This window comes from Adelges cooleyi, unplaced genomic scaffold (genome assembly GCF_023614345.1).
Source record: "Adelges cooleyi isolate 19-005CV unplaced genomic scaffold, UGA_ACOO_1.1 ACOO_flye_CR_arks_rails_tigmint_CR_PRNA_212, whole genome shotgun sequence".
In the NCBI taxonomy this organism is placed as follows: Eukaryota; Metazoa; Arthropoda; class Insecta; order Hemiptera; family Adelgidae; genus Adelges; species Adelges cooleyi.
In genome coordinates, this window is record NW_026095874.1 from 12,244 (window position 1) to 31,371 (window position 19,128).

The following is a 19,128-nucleotide window of genomic DNA, read 5'->3' on the forward strand; positions in this document are numbered from 1 at the left end:
TATAGTGTTTACTGGGGAATACGGCACTGCATGTACAATGCAGTTATTTAGGAAAATAATTCCTATTGAACTAATATATTCTGACAACAGTATTTTATACGACCAAGTTTCTGATAGTATCAACTCCTTAGGACATCTTGAAAGTTTAATATCAAAGTTTCAAGAAAAATATATATGTAAAGGAGTTGATATAAAAGAATAAAATATTAAACTTAAAACACAAGTTACAAATATTGATACTTTAATAATAATTGACATAATCATTGTGGTTGGACCCTGGTGTTATTCACCAGGATCACTACTGTTGCGGGCCTAGTCTGGTCATGTGTCGTTCATGATGATGGTTGATGTTGATGTCCAATATGCTGTAAATAGATTTAGTTCGACATAAAATTAGAGAAAATAATAGAGACATTAAAGATTGACGAAGAATTATTTACAGTATACAAATATGTAAAGACGAGTTAGCCGAAAGAGTTAGAAATTAATATTAAATATTCTGTTAAACTAAGAAATATTAAGAATCCTCTTAAGTGGGCTGATTTCAAGGAGTTTTATTTAGGCAATAACTAAGAATAAATTGTTTTTTAAAAAATGTACACCATGTCAATTTATTGACAGATTTATTTGTAAAAGTATTATTATTGTTGGAATGAAATCCTTATTCAAAAACGTATCAAAATAAAATTGGTTTTAATATTTTTAAAATATGAAAAAAAAAAATGATATACTTACTTATGTAAATGAGCCTAACACTCGAATAGTCCTGGCCGTGGCTCTCTGATATTAACACTTCGTTTCTGAAAATCAATTTTTTTTAAATCAGGCTCATATTTATTATAGTTTCCAGGAACTCTAGGGTCTAAGAACTAAGATCTGAGACACAAATGTTAAGAGGGGGATAGACAACTGTAAATAATAATATACAAATATAAATCATAATAATTGTGTTGGTTTTATGCAGACTTTCAAGCTTCTGTCAGACGAATTTTATAGTTTAATTGGTGGTAATTTTTTAAAAAAATGTACATGAGTTATCAGGTTTGATCTAGAGCTGAAACAGTTAAATGGCTGCGGGGAAAAAAGATCAATGTCAATTATTGTTTATTCTGAGAAAATCATGTTTTTAACTTCAAAATGTAATACATTTTGCCTGTATGTCTAAATTTCCGGCGGTCGCTACTCTCGATTAATCTGTTTTTTTCCTTGATTCGAGCGCATGAAAAATACAATACGTCAATACAAATAATTTGATACCAAAATCTTATTTTCAAAAAAAAAAAATTGACATTGATCTGTTTTCCCCCCAGCCCCTTCAGTTTTCAAAATAATCAACAAATAATACAAAGGCATTTCTATAGTGAACAATTGTGAACTCGAATATTGCATTAGGAAAACTATATGAAATGCAGTTTAATGACGTTGTCGAGTTCATAGGGAAGTGTGACGATTTAGTAGTTGACTCTGAAGAAAAGGTACATTATTCTATTTACTAGTAAAAATACTTAATTATTTTAATGAAGGTTGTATACTTAAATACAAAATGTATATTTTAGATATTTGATTTTATCATTGGTTGGGTAAGCGTTAACACGAATGAACGAAATCACTTGTTACTAGAATTAATGAAACACAAACGGTTGCATTTAATTTCAAAAGTGGAACTTCGTCAAATTTGTAATGAAACTTTAGTGGGAAAAAAACAATATTAATTTATTTTAATGATGTCACTCTAAAACTGTACGGTATTCACATGTAGGTAATACATTTTTTTATTTATATTTTGAATATGCCCAGCAGCGTACACCTCTAATTTGTTATACATAATACTAAATGTAATAGTTGAATTATTGTTGGACCGTTTGAACGAGTTGTTGTTTGGCTCTGCTCTACTAGTAAACCATATCTTATCAAATATAGCCGGCATACAGGGCCGTACTCACCTGGATACGATCTTTAAGATGAACTAAAAATGATCTGATAACGAGGTTTCTTGAAATACTCCTATTTATCCTTTTTTTGTTCACGCCATGGTTGCCATATAATTGTTGTCTGTCCGCTTCAATTGTCCTTTGTAAATTTCTCTTTTTATCTTTAATTTCTTTATGTAACCTTGAAATTTACAAATTTTATAACATTAAAATGATGCTATACTATATTCAGAATAAGAACAGGCTTCGGCGGCCGACCAGTTTTCGTCGGGCGGCGGTCAGGCACCGCCCATTTTACATTTCGTCTGTAGCCCCCACCGGCGGCAGTGTTCGTGCCGCCGAAGCCTGTTCTTATTCTGATTAGAGTATATGTTCTAACACATTTTATTTTTTTATATTGAAAAGTATATTTGCCAAATGTATTCAAATTGAGGGGAAGTAGTCATGTGACTAACAGTTCCCCCTCATTGGTTCTGTATATTTAATAGAATGTATTTAAATGTACATTTTTTGTAAATATAAAAATAAATTTGATAATTTTTAAAAAACGAAAATTTTTGAAGCTTTTGTGGATTTTGAACATTGTTTATCATTAATTAATTTTTAAGTCAAATTGCACCCCTGTCACCCCATCGAATATTATAGATTAATTACGACGTGACGGTACTTTTGTAGATGATTATATCAAATTTAGTTGTCCAACTATATTTATGTTCAGTAACCCACCAAATGAAATCCAATGAAAAATCTTTCATAGGTTTTGAAAATTGTTTGTCAATAATGAATTTATTATGAACTATGAAACCGCTGACAAAATGTCTAAAAAAACTTACCGCTCTAATTCCATTTCTGCCGTAGACGGCAAAGCGTCCTCTGCAGTCTGAAATATATAAAAAATTAAATAATCAGTGTAAACTTAATGTGTAATAATATACTATTTTAATTACTCTATTATAATTGTACAAATCAAATTGTTTTTTTAAATATTTTACTGCAAGTGTATAGGATCATGGTACATAAAATGTGCAACCCGGACCGCTCTTATTCTGAATAGAGTATTGAAATAGTAGAAAATATCGCAGACAAGTTGGGTATAAAATTGTCAGTAACTAAAGCTTTTCGTACGCTTTCAAACATTTTAAATAAACCAAAAAAAATCACAAGATGTCACGAGGGTGATCAATACCAAATTAACAATCCTGCGGGGTCACAACCAGCAGAGTCTACAAATGCGATCGATAAAAATCAAAATTATCTACTGGATGGCAAATATTACAAAATACTGTCGGTTGACGGATCAAAAATTACTGTTAACTGTCAAATTATTTTTATTATTTGTGTTAGATAGATATACTATTATATAAACTTTGGAAAAATATGTTAAGTGTAATATTTGTTTGCGGTTTTAAAAGTAATTCATTTGTAGCAGTTATCAAATTTTAATATTTAATTCTCTGCTAAGTATATATCACAAAAGTATATAAGTATTTATATAAAATGTTCACTCATACATTTTCGTATAACATATTTTATGAAGGTTAAAATATAATTTATCTATTTTTCATCTAGATAAAATTGTATTTATCTTTTATCTTTTAGCTAGATAAATGTTAAATGAATAATTCAATATCTTATCTAGATGATATATTACTCAATTGTCCGTTATCTTATCTAGATAACTTTATAGTTTTTATAGAAAAAAAAATGACCGCAAGTCAATTATGTGTCGGCTGGACGCCTCTCGCGCAAAAAAACAGGTGCGTCGAATAGCCGACAAAACGGCCCGTGCCAAGCGAACCGAGCGTAAATGTAGCCGGCATACAGGGCCGTACTTACCTCAGGACCACTTTCCAGATCTTCTATAAAAATTTTTAAATCTTGACATTTGGACAAACACAATCTTAATTTTTTATTTCTGGCCCTTGTTAGAGGGCTATTTTCGGTTACTGCTAAAAGCCTTATTTCTTCGTAATATTGTTGACATTTGGCTATCACATGTTGCTTTTCTTCTATTAGTATGTTTTTAATCCTTTAAATTTACAAATTTCAAAACATTAAAAAGATGTACAAACACAGGTTATTAGGAAATAGATAAGCATGCAAAACCAAATAGTTAATACTAATTTCATTTAGAACTGTATTCAAGCTGTATAAGGTTAGTAAGTACTTATGTTCTAACATATTTTATTTTCTTATTTTGAAAAGTATATTTTCCAAATATATTCAAATTGAGGGAAAGTAGTCGTGTGGCTAACAGTTCCCCCTCATTGGTTCTTTATACTTAATATATTGTATTTAAATGTACATTTTTTATAAAAATAAATTTGATAATTTTTTAAAAACGAAAATTTTTGAAGCTTTTGTGGATTTTGATTATTGTTTATCATTAAAGAATTTTTTTTAATTTTATATAAATAGTTATTTTTAAAGAACCTGAAATTATGAAACCGCTGACAAAATGTCTAAAAAGACTTACTGCTCTAATTCCTCGGACGCTTCAGTGGCCGTGGCCAACCGGTCATTTAACGGCAAAGCGTCCCTTGCAGTCTGAAATATATAAAAAATTAAATAATTAGTGTAAACTTAATGTGTAATAGTATACTATTTTAATTACTCTATTATAATTGTACAAACCAAATTGTTTTTTTTAAAAATATTTTACTGGAAGTTTATAGGATCATGGTACGTAATATGTAAAAACAGATTGACAGGTAAGCCAACCTATAATGACCTCCACTCCCTAAATCTATTGAAGAAGTTCAATTAGTTCTTGACGAACGCGGTGTTCAAACAAATAGATAAGAGTTATTTGTATTAATAAACAACAAGGAGTTCAAATGTGTAGTTTTCAGTTGCGTTTCTAATTTAAATACTCTTGCAATAACAAAATGGTTTTCCATGGGCGGTACATTTTCATACTACCCTAATTACTTCACACAAATGTTTACAATACATGGTTTTATCAACGGCTATTATATAACACTCGTTATATGTTTACTATCCAATAAAAGTACAATATCTTGCACTTTTTGCCTAAAATCAATTTGTGAATATGGTTTTCAAAACAATATTACGATATCACCGTCCGATGTTGTAATAGATTTCGAGAAAACTATTCATTTTTCATGTAAAACTGTTTCGCCTTTAGATAAAGTTACACGGATGTCGCTTTTATCTAACACTATCGTGGAATAAAAATATCCAGCAAAACGGCTTGAGAATTGACTACAAAGATAAGAACAGTGATATTAGAAGGTGAATAGTTCAATGCTATGGTATACCATTTCTAAGCCCAGAAAGTGTATCTGAGTATTCTGTAATTCAAGTTTTTATACTATACACCCAGAAATTGTTATGTTTATAGAAAAAATAAAATAAATACAGTTAGAAACTTACATTAAATTAAATAGTTTAATTTAAAAATTTTAATATCAGTGCTCTAAGACCAAACAAAAACGAAAAAATTGCAAAATATTCAATCATTTAAATTCAATAAAACAAATTCAAGATTTAAACAAATATCAAAAAAAATTATCAGATTTTTATGCTATCAGCGTTTTGCTTATAGAGCCTCTCATTCTGATTATAATGTAACAATAAAATTGTTTATTATACAAGTGCTAAAACAGCAATACACGGAAATTAAATTGAAATTATTAGCAACCTCTTAGCTACGGAGCGCCAGCTGGTGTTTAAACAAAAAATCTACTGGATCAGAGCGTAGTCAAATCAAGAGCTCGTGAGGCCCTTTTTTCCTCCTGGCAGACAAGATGGAACGCGTCCCCCAATGGACGGTGGACCCACCGATTGATCACCGGTATTAAATCATGGCACGACAGAAAGCACGGTGAAATAAACTTCCACCTAACGATGAGGGCTGGGGGGGTGTAAATGACTAACATCTGTGCCACCCCCCAGTCTTTGATATAATGTAAAAAAAAAAAAAAAGAGGTTAGGGCTTATAAGCAAGTTGTAAAGGGAAATTAGCTTATAAGCATTTATGGATTGTAAAAAAAAGGGGGAAATGTAAATAGGCACGTGTATCATTGCATTTGTTTATTAAAAGATGATAACATTATTTTCAGCTAATTCATAAAATAACAATGTTACTAACAAGAAGAAGAAGAGACTTACCTTATATTCAGAAGACTGTTCCAAACTTTCTACAGAAGCTTCAGCGTAATGTGTGTTTGGTAATGTTGCCTTAGCGTTTTGGTTATCATCCTAGGTTAACATAAATAATAACACATGTATAATTAGTTGAAAAAATGTAATAAAATTGTAAGCTCAATAAGTCGCGAAGCGACCGAACAAACCTTTTAGAAAACACGACAAGATATGTACTATATACAATATTATAACACTGTGTAATAGTAAGTCTAGAGACAGGAAGTGAGTTCTTGTAGTAAATATACACACATACACGCCCCGATAAAGAGACTAATTTATAAATATTTAAAATAGCCATTCACCGCCACTTCCCCCTTGTTTTTCTTCTATTACAAATCTATTCCAAGAATTTTCCAAAATCATTGTGGGCAGAGGCAGTTAACTTAGCAATGTTTGTGTTAAAACGCACAGGTAATTCGGGTCAAGTAAGCAAATCTCCTTATGAATTATGGTTCGAAAAATCATGTAAAATAGACAAGTACATAGAAGGTAAAATATACAAATCCTATACATATACCTAGTTTGCTAACTATCAAATAACAAAACAAAGTAGCTCCTATTGTACCGTTATTCCACTTCTAGTCCTATATTACTTCACGGTAATTATATTGATCAGTGTACCTGAAAAGTTTAGGATGTAAAAAAAATATATATAGAAATAATTTAAGTAAAATTGTATGTTGTAATTATTATGATTACTTTCTGGACGTGGTTTACGGCCGTTTACCTTGGCTGACTAAGTATAAAGAAGAAAATTAACTATCAATATTAATGTTCTTATATTCTAAGAACATCCCTGTTCGCATACATACGTTTATGAGGAAAATATACAAGTAATCGACTCCTATCAGTATAATGTGTTATTTAATTAGAAATATTGAAGTCGTAAGTATAGGTAGTACCTATAATAAAATACGTTTAGAGTTTTTTGTTACTTCTGCTAATAAAATAAAATGTGATAAACTCTTCATATTTACTTTTTGGAATTCCTATTTAAAATTAAACATAATATTTGTACTATTGTTTTATTATACCAAACAGTAGATACATTTTTTGTAATTAGATCCGAAAAATAAATCTTTAATAATATGGTCTTATCTATAATTAACTCACTTATCTCTTATCGGCGATTGTAAACTGCGCCCAAGGCACAGGTAAACACAAAATCATACAATATGTAAACTGCGACCGAGTTTTTATCAAGTGTGAAAAGGTTACATGTAAACTGCGCCCGAGTTCTTATCGAGTGAAGTTAAGGTTCATTTATACTATTTAATTTAATGTAGATATGTTTCTATTAAAATTGCTTTTAACTTTTCTAAAACATAAAAATATTTGGATGAGTTGTTTAAAAACTAGAACTAAAATGGGTATGGAATGACTCGCATGCATTGATGGTTAAAAATGGTTCTTCTGATGCTTGAGCCATATTTCAGGTGGATACTGACTTCTTCACACTATAATAATCTACTAAATAATTCGCAAACGTGTCACTCTTTCGTCGTCGGGCTTAGATATCATTAAATAATTTATAAAATACTCAGATACACTGTTATGAACCCCTGAAATATTTAGTATTAATTAGAGTAGTGTATAAGTTATATTAATATTTCGCAATTGGAGCAACAGAGTATCATGCGTAGACGCGGTCGGCCTAAAAGAATGTGTCTATTATTTTAAAACCGGGGAAAATCTATAGTATCTAATTACAGACCAAAAGCAAAACTCGCTCCAATTCTTAAGCTTTTAGAAAAACTCATAATGTCCACTCTCGCACAGACATTTAAAAATACCTTAGACTCCAATCGACATGGTTTTTTATCTGGCAGGTCGACCGACACTAATTAGATTTGTTTTCTATCTAACTTAATAAAATCTACGGAAATTGGCCTTCAAGTAGACGTTATATATATATACAGATTTTAGTAAGGCGTTCGACTCTGTTAACCATTCAATCCTTATTTCTAAACTTAAATCCATAGGCATCTCTGATCCTCTTCGATCCTGGTTTAGCTCTTACCTGTCAAACAGATGTCAACAAGTTAAAGTAAACGACCATCTATCCTCACGTTTTCCTACTACCTCTGGAGTTCCCCAAGGCGGTCACATTTCTCCTCTCCTATTCCTTATTTTTATTATGGACATTGTTATACACAGTTAGATTAATATAAATAATAATATTCGCTGATGTTTGTTATGAAACCCAAATTACACGAATGACAAGTTGTGCCGGTGTAGCACTCGCGTATGGTAGACAATTGCACCATATGTTGCATGGAGTTTGTTTGGTCAACACTGGGCGTGTCTGAATAATTAGAAGCAGGAGATAACTCATTTTCTTTTTGGCCGTGTGGCCATATCTGATCATTGTGCTTTAGTCAGAACCATCATTTAAAACTACTTTATGAGTATTATGACTAATATTATCAGTAATTGTACCCTTCGGCCAATTTTCACCTGTTTTTCTGTAATCTTTAACTAACACACCATCCCCCTTATCTAAATTTAAGTCTCTTTTACCCCCGTTTTTTATTTGTGTTACTTGATTATTAATAACTACTTCGTTGGTGTTTGGTATTAATAAATCAAATAGTGTTTGTGTCGAATGACCCAACATGAGTTGAGCGGGAGATTCGTGTGTTGTCGGGTGAGAAGGGACTCCTGTTAAATGCCTAATACCTAGTTTTTTACAGGCGTGAAAAGGCGTGCATTCGGGCTTTATTTCAACGTCGGACTTGTTTCATGCTATAAAGAAGATGGCCGTCATATGTCTGATGTAATTTTTAAAAAATGAAATGGCACTCATTTACATATCATAAAATATTAATAAAATGTTTGTACATCTAAAATATACTGAGTTACGTCTATCTATTTTTGACCCTATTCGTTGGCAGCGGGGGCACGCTGCACCTTAACTATCGATTCATTGTTTTTCACAAACGCGTCGTACGCAAACACACGGTGAACGACACTCCACTGCGCTATAGTGATAACTAAATGGCATTATCTGACGGATCGAATGAGCTTATCTAGACCTGCCTACTCCCATTCAATGTTGAGAAAAACCCATCTATTTTTGTCCCTATTTCCGTGGCCCACCCTGTATTATATTGTATTAAACTTATATATATACATTATAATAATAATGTACGATTGTGTTAAATGAAAGCGACATCCATGTATGTTTATCCGAGACCAAATAGCGAGCGAGTGCTAAAACACTCGGATATCTGCCGTCCTCATTATCAATGCTAATTCCACATGCTGACAAGAAACCTCGTCATGGCAATTTATGCAATTTGGTAAAAGTGGTAGAAACCCTAAAATGTTAATATTCCCGTGATTGTATTGATTCGGACGCTGTTTGCATTTCATACCGATGACGAGAAGCTTGGCGCAGCTTACATGTAGGTACTAACCTTTTTCCACTTGATAAAAACTCGGGCGCAGTTTACACATACGTTTTTTAAACCAAATTATAAACGGGGCGCGGTTTACGTATGCCCAAAAACTCAATAGATAATCGTTTTCTTGCACCCGGCCTTAAAGGTGCGCGTCCACAAGTCCGCATCGGACGGATTTTAGTGTGCTATAGCCAATACTGGAAAAATTGTACATCCGGTTGAAACGACCCGTCCGATGCGGACATATGGACGCTTACCTTAACACGTAAAGATTGTCAGCTGGCCCTGGACAAGCGGAGTTGTGTGTGCGACCGTTTCCCTAAGTGTGACAATGAAATATTTTTGAAATTCATACGTACGGATTGTAACCACCGAGAGCAGCAATAGTCAACCAGGTAGGCACAACCGAACCCCGCCACAAATCCGCCGGCCGCATACAATTTAAGTGACATCATGTTTCACAAAATCGAGTATGTTGCTGAGACGTGATGACGAATAACGAAAAACTGAATACTGTTATAAGAATAACGAAAAACTGAATACTGTTATAAGAATAACGTAAAACTGAATTCTGTTATATAATAATAAATAACAACCAATAATACCTAACAATGATTTAAAAAGCCATTATTATTATTTATTCTATTCGGATAGCTTTTAATCAGCTGTTAAAATTCCGAGCTTTTTAAAAACCCAAAAATGTTTTTTTTAATACATTTCATAACCAATACTCTTTAATGTCTATACAAATGACCAGGCCATTATGGGAACTACTCGTCGTTTCCTGAATGCCGACGATTTAGCGACAACTGCGCAGGGGAAAACTTTCAGTGAAGTGGAACACACACTCGCACATGCGCTGGAGAAATTGGACAGATTCTATACACAGAACTCACTAAAACCCAACCGAGCAAAAACGCAAATAAGTGTATTCCAGCACAACCAAAATAGGTTATTTTTTGTTCGCGGCTTTTGGCGATTTAAATAAAAATTGTAACATTTGAATTTAAAAAACTAGTAAACGAGTAAAACAACATTTTTTTTTACTATGTAATAGTCATAATATGTCATAAGTGTAATTAATCATTAACGTGTATTAATAGTCCTACAACTTTACAGGTTGAATTCTAAAATAGTGCAATTATACAAAACAAATGTGTAATTCAATCATCTGTACGAGAAGTATAATAAATGATGTAAAACATAAAAATAAATAACATTTATATTCGCAATTTGAAGAAAATCCGTCACGCCTTTACTGTGACCTGCCCTTGTTAGAAAATGGCTGCTGTTTTTCGTTTACACAATAGCGTTCAATCAGCCAATCAGAAGGTCCCATTTGAGCGCACGCACGTGATAGGCGGGTGTGCGCCATTTTGTACGACAAAATTTAATGTTAGGTATAAATTCAGGGTTGGACTAGCTCACCGGACATCTCAGTTTAAAAACGTTGGGCCTCCTTGTTCAAAAGTTGTATTCAATGATTCAGTAAGTGAATAATTCGATTTTTTTTAGTAATTACATTAATTTGACGGTGTTTAATATTATGATGTAATATAAGGATGAACCGACAGACATACATACAGGCTGACATTACTGGACTGGACAATTTTCATCCTGTTAATTCAATAGAAATATTAAACACTCCAGTAAGTAAATGAATTAAAAGTTTTATAATTTATTTGAATTTAATTGTTTAAAAAATAAAATGTTTACCTATACGATCAGTCAAAATTCAAGGGCTCACCAGAAAAAACAGACATGTCTATTTTTATGACATGTAGCGAAGATTTTTAGCGAAGATTAAAGAACGAGTAACAGTAGATCAGAAGAGCCAAAGGAGAATTTTTTTTGCATTTTTTGTTAATTTTTTTTTAAGACTTTTTAACGGGCACTCGAGTGGGCACCGTATGAAATGCGATATCTGTAATAATAATCCAAATTTGCCTCTTTCCAAAGACAAAAGTCCTATTTATTCGAGTCGTGTTCGGAATAGTAAATGCAGCTAAATTGTCTACATCCAGCCGTATACCGGATAATAAATCCTTTTGGGGTTCTCTAATGGGATTTGTCGGGCAGCACGGGGTAGGAATTGTTTACAACAGTAATTAGAGGTCGACGACGTGCCTGCTAAATCAATATTCGAAAATGTTTTCATATTATATAGTCATAATTCATATATCTATTTGAATAGGTATCGTTTGGTATGAACGACTAAAGCAAATTAGACAACGAATCAATACTGGACAATACTGCATTCCAACCCATATACCGGACATTTTTCAATTCAGTTTTTTTTAAAAATATTATACCTAAAATTTTGTCATTTTGTACGTGGAAGCAAATGAGCTGGAGAGAGAGAGTGAGGAGAGAAGGAGGGATAAACAGGTATATTGATAGCATCGTAAAAAAAAGAAACGATACGGAAAATATTAAACCGGAATGGGGCGAGACCATAAAATAAAGGTCTTCAAAAGTTAGATAAGGGCAGATCATGACCGAGTCGTGCATTCGGAATACATTATAGTGTTTGTTTAATCTCTCGAATATAGAGTGCACTCTTATCTTGTCAGTGTTTTAAATATATTATATTTTGTTATTTTGTCCTATCTCATAATATTCTAGTTTAAAGCCACCTTGACCGAATTCTCTGACCTAAAGACGGCGTACCCGCGACATTTATGCATTTACTTGAAAATGAATAAGAAAAAGTTCAATTTTGTCAAATTATTTTTGTTATATTACTTGTCCACCCTCTGATTGGGGTTCGTTTTATTAGTTACCACGTTCAATCGTTCTGACTGCATTTTTTTTTTTTTGACATGGACATGTCTTATGGCAGGGGTCGTTCACAGTGCTGACGTCATTAAGCATATATATATATATATATATATTTTCTACTGTCCGTGTGTAAGTATGCAAACTCCTCTCGATTAATGACTTCAATATTTTATTAAAATTGTTTTATGTCAACTTTTTTTGAGTGAAGTTAAACGGTTCCACGTTAAATACCCAAACAATTACCTATTAATATGAATATGTCTTAGTGGCGTAACGGTTAACACTTTGAACTAATAATCAAGAGGTTTCGGGTTCGAATCGAGTCAGGCAAAACTACCTATTTTGTATTTTTTTTATTTTTTAATTTATATTTCAACGGTTAGAAACATTTGAAGCCTCAAAAAAAATCAATTTAACTTGACCTATCGGCTTCTAGACAAAAAAAAAATCTATTATCGTCAGCGGATTTATATTACACAATTTTTTCTTTCTCTTTAGAAGAATAACTACAGTGATCCGATCAGCCTAATACGCCGGCAAAGATAACAGATATGAACATAGGTTTTAAGTACTCATGAGCTCGACAAAACAAAAAAAACTCCCCGTCGACCGGCACCCCGTACCGGTAAAAGGGCGTTTAACGACACCAAAGCACTGTGTACTATTATATAAAGCCGTGACAAGACGTGACAGCGTTTCTCGGTGATGTCAAAAAAAAAAAATGAGTTGGCCGTCGAAACGACTTTGCCCTAAAAAAAAAAACGTCACAAAAAACCCGTACCTATCGTCGCTCAAAATCCAAAAAACCTTCAAGTACTTAAGGGCAAAGACTACGACGGTTTTATGTTGTAAGACTTAGTGGTGATAGGGTTTTTCATTTTTTTTTTTTGAGAAAACATGTACGGTAATGGTCGATTGTACCCCATATGTTACGGCCCCACTAACAATAAACGCGATTTTTCGCCATTACCCTTTGTCTTAGGGTCACCAGCCCTTTACATTAAGGTTCTGGCGCGATTCAGACAGGTCGCCGACGTCAAAATGGCATAAAAATCCACTCCTTGACCGAAAACCCGCCAAAACCAAAAACTTACCCGGCCGCCGGCGGCCGTTGCTATGCAAAATAACAAAGCCTGAAAATTACTAATTTTCAAATGAAAATGGGAGTTTTCCCGGATTTCTCAGCCGCTAGGGCGTATAGAAGGCCGCTCGATCCCTCGTTAGATCCACGAGATCACGGTCTGTCCGACGATGCCAGGCGCGCGAAGAAACAGCGGTTGTTAGCGCCGCGATTTGCCACTAAAACTACTGCGCTTAACCACGACGTACCCTGTTAGTTTCGCGTCTTCCGCCGGTCTCAGGGCCTCGGCCTGATGTTGCTTAATGTTGCCTACAAAATGTTGTCTTACTGGCCCCACTCGACGGTGTCGAGCCACGGACAAAGGAGAGATCTCAGGGGACGACAAATGCATGTATATGCTAGTCGAAGGGTTTGCTATAATATGTGCTACAGCTTGTGTCTACGGTGTGTGTCTATTTTTCCAATCGTAAATCCATCGGTTCAGCACTAATTACTCGGTCGACAGCCATATGTACCTGTGTAGGTAATAACAGCTGTTGTTAGGCTTTTAGTTATTAGGCTTTTGTGCTGGCCGATTTCAGTATTAACATTACTCGTTAGCGACCTCGAGTAAACAACCAATGTTTTACCAGACGTCGAACAGACACGCAACGCGAAACATATTTTTTTGTTGTTACGAGTCATTCCAAGTCATTCCAAGTCATTTCAAGTCATTCCAAGTCATTCCAAGTCATTCCAAGTTCACCGAAGTCTTTAAAGGATGTATGAATACATTGCGGCGGCATTAGCGGGCGGCGTCGTGACCGGCGCTGGTTTTCTCTATTACAATGTAAGTATCGACAGTCCAGTAAACCTACCCTAATGCCTCGGTGCTTCTTAAATAATAATAATAATAATTATAAATATAAACAGAGGAAATGCGCCGCAAAGTACGCCGCGGAGTATGAAAGATTGCGTCGTGAAAACGCAAGAGAAATCGACAACTTAAACAACGAATGGGCGCGAGTGCTTTCAAATAGCAATGACGCAATGAGAAAGCTGCATGAAGAAAAAGATAAGCTACAGTCAAGTTACAATGATGTAGTAAACAAAATGCGAATGCTGCAGCATGAAAACGAAAAGCTCGAATCGATACGTCAAAACCTGCAGGAAAAAAAAGATAATCTAGAATCAAGTTATGACGACGTAGTAAACCAAATTCAAATGCTACTGGCGGAAAAAGAAAAGCTAGAATCGATGTGTCAAAAGCTACAAGCGGAAAAAGAAAAGCTAGAATCGATGTGTCAAAAGCTGCAGGGAGAAAGTGATAAGCTAGAATCAAATAACGCAGACATACTAAACCAAATTCAAAAGCTGCGTGGCGAAAAAGAATTGCTAGAATCGATATTTCAAAAGCTGCAGGGAGAAAAAAAAATGTTAGAATCGATATGGCAAAAGCTGCAGGGAGCAAATGAAAAGCTACAATCCAACTACGACGAAATATTAAACAAATTGGAAAAGCTGCAGGAAGAAAAAGAGAATCTTGAGTCAAAGTACAACGACATAGTAAACAAATACCAAGTACTGCAGAAAGAAATGAAAAAAAGAGAATCGGCACACTTGGGCGAGATGGAGATAAAGACAGACGAGCTAAACGATTTAAAGTTCAAATTAGGGAAAAAAACGCATCGCTTAAATTGCACCCAAACGGCATTGTACCAGCTCGAAAATGGTCCCCCGCCGCCGCCCTAGGAACGTGCAGATGGCCAATAAGGGCGGTAAGTGAAAATACAAATAATAGCAGTTTTTTTTTCTTTAGGGACTATAACACACGCCTCGCAATTAATCTAACTACTACCCTTTGATAATTTCAGTGAGCGTTGAGTTATGTAACCATAGACCAACACAATTGACAACCGGTTGTTCGCACTCGGTTGCTCGCACTCGGACGAGCACACTGCTTTTGGGCGTCGACGATGTCAAGCTTTAAGTTATCCATAGTATTAATATGTTTGTGACGATTTTAACGAAATTCTTGATCTGTTTGAAAGGCCAGTTGCTTATGAAATATGACATGGTTCAAACGTCGGCCGCGGCTTCGCACGGTGGTACGGATGCGACAGGTGGATTTTCAACGACTCTGCCCCCGCACGGATCCGGCTGAGCTTGAGCACGACGGCTTGGGTCGTGTCGACTTTGAGGGCATCCGGCGATTGCGGCGACATAGACCTGCGCATCTCCGGAAAACGTCTGGCTGGGCCGATTAACGTGACCTCTGCGAGAGATAAACACGTGCCCTCGAGCCGTTCGTGCGGAACGTCCGTCGTGGCGCCGTCATGCTGGAACCAAACGTCGTCCGCGTCCGCGTGGTTGATGAGAAAAAACTGGTTATCAATGGTCTCGACAATAGTGCGTAACTGATGATAAACGATTTTTTTTTCAGCCGTACGGTCGTAGACTACGTGTGGTTTCGGCGGACGCCACGGCGGAAGTTCCCGGAGTTGCGGGTGTATGCTGCCAGACATCACCGATGACCTCGCAGTCAACCCGGCCCGTGCCACCGCTCGTACAGCCGGATCTATGCGGCAGACTCGTGGAAATCCGCCCCAGCGAGCGCGCGGACGTTTCAACGATGACATATTTGAAGAAAAAAAAACGGCCACAAGAATTTCGTTAAGATTGTGTTTTTTATTTATTCAATGTACAGCTTATAAAAATGTAAAACTATTACTACAAATACCAATGTAAAAATGTGTTAAATAAACCGTGTACAACTGTATATATACTTGTTATTATTGAGAAGTTCTTGCACGGGGTCTACCGTACATTATAATTTATGAGTATAATAATTGTACAAAAAAAAAAACATGAAAAAAATTGTTTCAACACGCGAAAACGCGAGCAGGACGATATTCGGCTGAAAAGACTGAAAAAAAATAATAACAAAATTCGACGGTCAACCCTTACTTTGGTAACAACCCCCGGCATCAAATGATACTTCTATGCAAGTCTGCAACAAATATAATTTATTTTTACTTTTCAAGATTTGTTCTTATTTCACATAAAAACATTAAGAATGTTCATATTATGAACACAGTTATAAAATAAATAATAAACATGCTACTCGCGTTTTATATAGTCTACAAGAAAATTGTATTTTAAATTTAAATAATTAATAATAAAATATATTATTAATAACAGAGGTATTAACATATTGTTTGAAACTCCTTAAACCCAGATGGTCCTGCTGATGTAGATGGACCTAATGACTTAGTTACTACAGGTTGTTTTGCTATCGTTTCAATGTCAGATATATTGCAATTATTTTGTTTTTATCAACAGCTATAATAATACCATCAACACCATCACTTATACTATCATCATTCACAAACCTTATATCATCATTTATATTGCCTAAAAAGTCACTAATGTCATGATAAGCTAGATTCAAATTTTCGATACTAAATTGGTCATAACTATTTTTGTTTTTTTCATTTTCAACATCAATATCACTGTCATTGTCATCACTATCACAAAAACTAACTTCTGAGCAGGAGGGTATATCAAAATCCAAGAAACATTCAATTTCTTCATCATGTAAATTATTCATAATTATATACTAAAATAAAACTTAATAAAAAACAATTCCCTATAACATATTATGTGTTGTACATAATTTTTCTAAATTGTAATTTTAATGTATAATAATGAAAAATCATTAGTTCCACCGGTAAAATGTGTACTTTATCACTATCGGAGTTTATCACATTTGGATTTGTTTTATTTCTTATATATAAACCTAGTAACAATTAAAGTGATATGATTCTTATCAAATGTACACAAGTGATACTTTTATGCAATTACGGACCAAAAAAACATATTATGTAGTTTATCAATACGTGTATTATGTTATGGTATCATATGATACCTACATGCATGAAGAGGTTAAAGTATATCAAATGTAAAAAAAAAGCAAAAAAGTTATTCCGGTACCGGGAATCGAACCCCAGCCTCCTGGGTATTTTGTTCAATATATTATCCGATAGGTATCTTTTACGGTTAGAGAAAACTTCTGCTGGATTTTTATTCTACCTGCCAATATATTATAATGACAAATAAACGGCAAAGCGGTTTAAACGGTAGTGACAAACAGATAATATATAAAATTTAGATTTTTTTTTCAATCAGACTAGACACAACTTTGCCTATAAGGTACTATGGTTTAGTCTGTGTTAAGAAAAAAAAAAACTAATAAATATTGACAAAAAAATTGCCCAATTTTGTTGAAATCTGCACGTGGGTATAAGTTACGTTTTTTTTAAACTAATTTAAACCTAATTCAATTCGATAAATGAACTGAGATTATTATTTTTTTTTTACCACGTTTATTCCAAAAATCAACATTTACAAAAAAAAACTATACAAAAACTACTGTTTTTAAATCCTAAAAAAAAACATTGCTAACAAACAAATGGCTAACGCGAAATGTCGACTTGAAAAGTCAAAATTGTTTAGTTTTGCCTTTTTGTTAATAGCTAACTGCTAATTAATAATAATTATTAGCACTTACCTAATACCACGATGGGACTTTTTTTTTTTTTTTTTGAAATTCAATTATTTAAAAGAAAAAAAATTACATATCCATATAAATACAAGATGTATCGTTGAAAAAAATATATACACCAAAAATTGTATATCGTACTCGTCCATTATAGAATATAATATGCCCATTTACCTATAAAATATATATATATATATATATATAGATTATATACCCATTAGGACCCGTTAAGTCGTAATCCGGCTAATGTCGACGGCCGTGGAGTGGCAATTTTCAATATTTTATCCCTTGTTGGAACTTTGCCCAGTGTCTCTCTGAACCCTCATTAAACCGATGTAGCAGTTCCCGAGGGAATATCCAGGCTAGTCATCGTTTGTCTACCGACCAATGCAATTAGAAAGTCTGCGAGTCTACGGTTCAAAAATCCTACCTGAAAGGTATTACATTGAGTGAACATTTTAAAAATTTTACCCCTTCCCATTAAAAAAACCAAGAAAAAACACCAAAATAAAAATGTAAAACTGTGCACATTATTCAAATTAAAATCAACAGGTATCCTAAAAATATATTAATTTTGAATAAAATAATTACTCAATGATTAAGCAATACTTAATGATTTTTCCAACGTTTTTGTTTCGTTGAAAATGACTGTTTGCGCCGGGGGCAGATAAAAATAAGCCGCTTTACCCGATAGCTTGGCTGACCGACCCAAATGGTCAGCTAGCGTGCGTGTAGTGTTGTGAATAGCTCTACTGGGACTGGGAGGTATCGCCTACGCAGAAACCAGAGAGCTATGAGGTGAGCTTTGTGTGAGTGTGTATATATGAGGGTGTGTAGGAAAACTTAAAACTAAGACAAAAAAGAAAAATGCCGGTTCAAATAATAATTAATAATAATATTTTCAATAACTCACTAAATGTATAATTACTTCCTTGGCACGAATAATATATCAACAATGAAAATAATTAATTGATAAAAAATATAAAAATTGGTAATAAAAAAACCAATTATTAACTGCCCCTTTGGCACAAGATAATATAATAAAATATAATTCAACCACAATGATAAAAAATAATTTAACAAAATAAAGATAATAAATAATTCAATAATAAACAAAATGACTAAAAAAAAATATTGTAAAATAGGAACTTTTAATGTGAGCAAACTATAATTAACGCCTTTGGTGGTATAAATAAGACGTGACCCATTTAGTGTCGCTTT

At 33.8% G+C, this 19,128-nt stretch overlaps 2 protein-coding genes across 2 annotated transcripts; one reads left to right on the forward strand and one right to left on the reverse strand.

The window, feature by feature from the left end:
- Positions 1-339: 339 nt before the first annotated feature.
- LOC126835089 (uncharacterized) lies at positions 340-4,886 on the reverse strand. Its single transcript, XM_050567388.1, has 7 exons — positions 4,863-4,886; positions 4,408-4,478; positions 3,768-3,960; positions 2,765-2,811; positions 1,944-2,112; positions 736-800; positions 340-365 (listed from the first exon to the last, which is right to left on the reverse strand). Exons 1-6 carry the CDS (start codon positions 4,884-4,886, stop codon positions 750-752), a joined length of 555 nt encoding a protein of 184 aa, XP_050423345.1. The 3' UTR covers positions 340-365; positions 736-749.
- A 9,510-nt stretch (positions 4,887-14,396) lies between these two features.
- On the forward strand, positions 14,397-15,098 carry LOC126835090 (golgin subfamily A member 6-like protein 22). The gene has a single exon (XM_050567389.1). The coding sequence runs from the start codon at positions 14,397-14,399 to the stop codon at positions 15,096-15,098; it is 702 nt and encodes a 233-aa protein (XP_050423346.1).
- Positions 15,099-19,128: the final 4,030 nt, after the last annotated feature.

Coding starts and splice junctions, on each gene's coding strand:
- LOC126835089 (XM_050567388.1), bottom strand. CDS start 4,886: ATGTATTGTAAACATTTGTGTGAA. Junction 3,961..4,407: donor GCGTCCGAGGAATTAGAGCA/GTAAGTCTTTTT, acceptor GTAAATTTAAAG/GATTAAAAACATACTAATAG. Junction 2,812..3,767: donor ATCTGGAAAGTGGTCCTGAG/GTAAGTACGGCC, acceptor TATATATTTCAG/ACTGCAGAGGACGCTTTGCC.
- LOC126835090 (XM_050567389.1), top strand. CDS start 14,397: ATGAGAAAGCTGCATGAAGAAAAAGATAAGCTACAGTCAAGTTACAAT.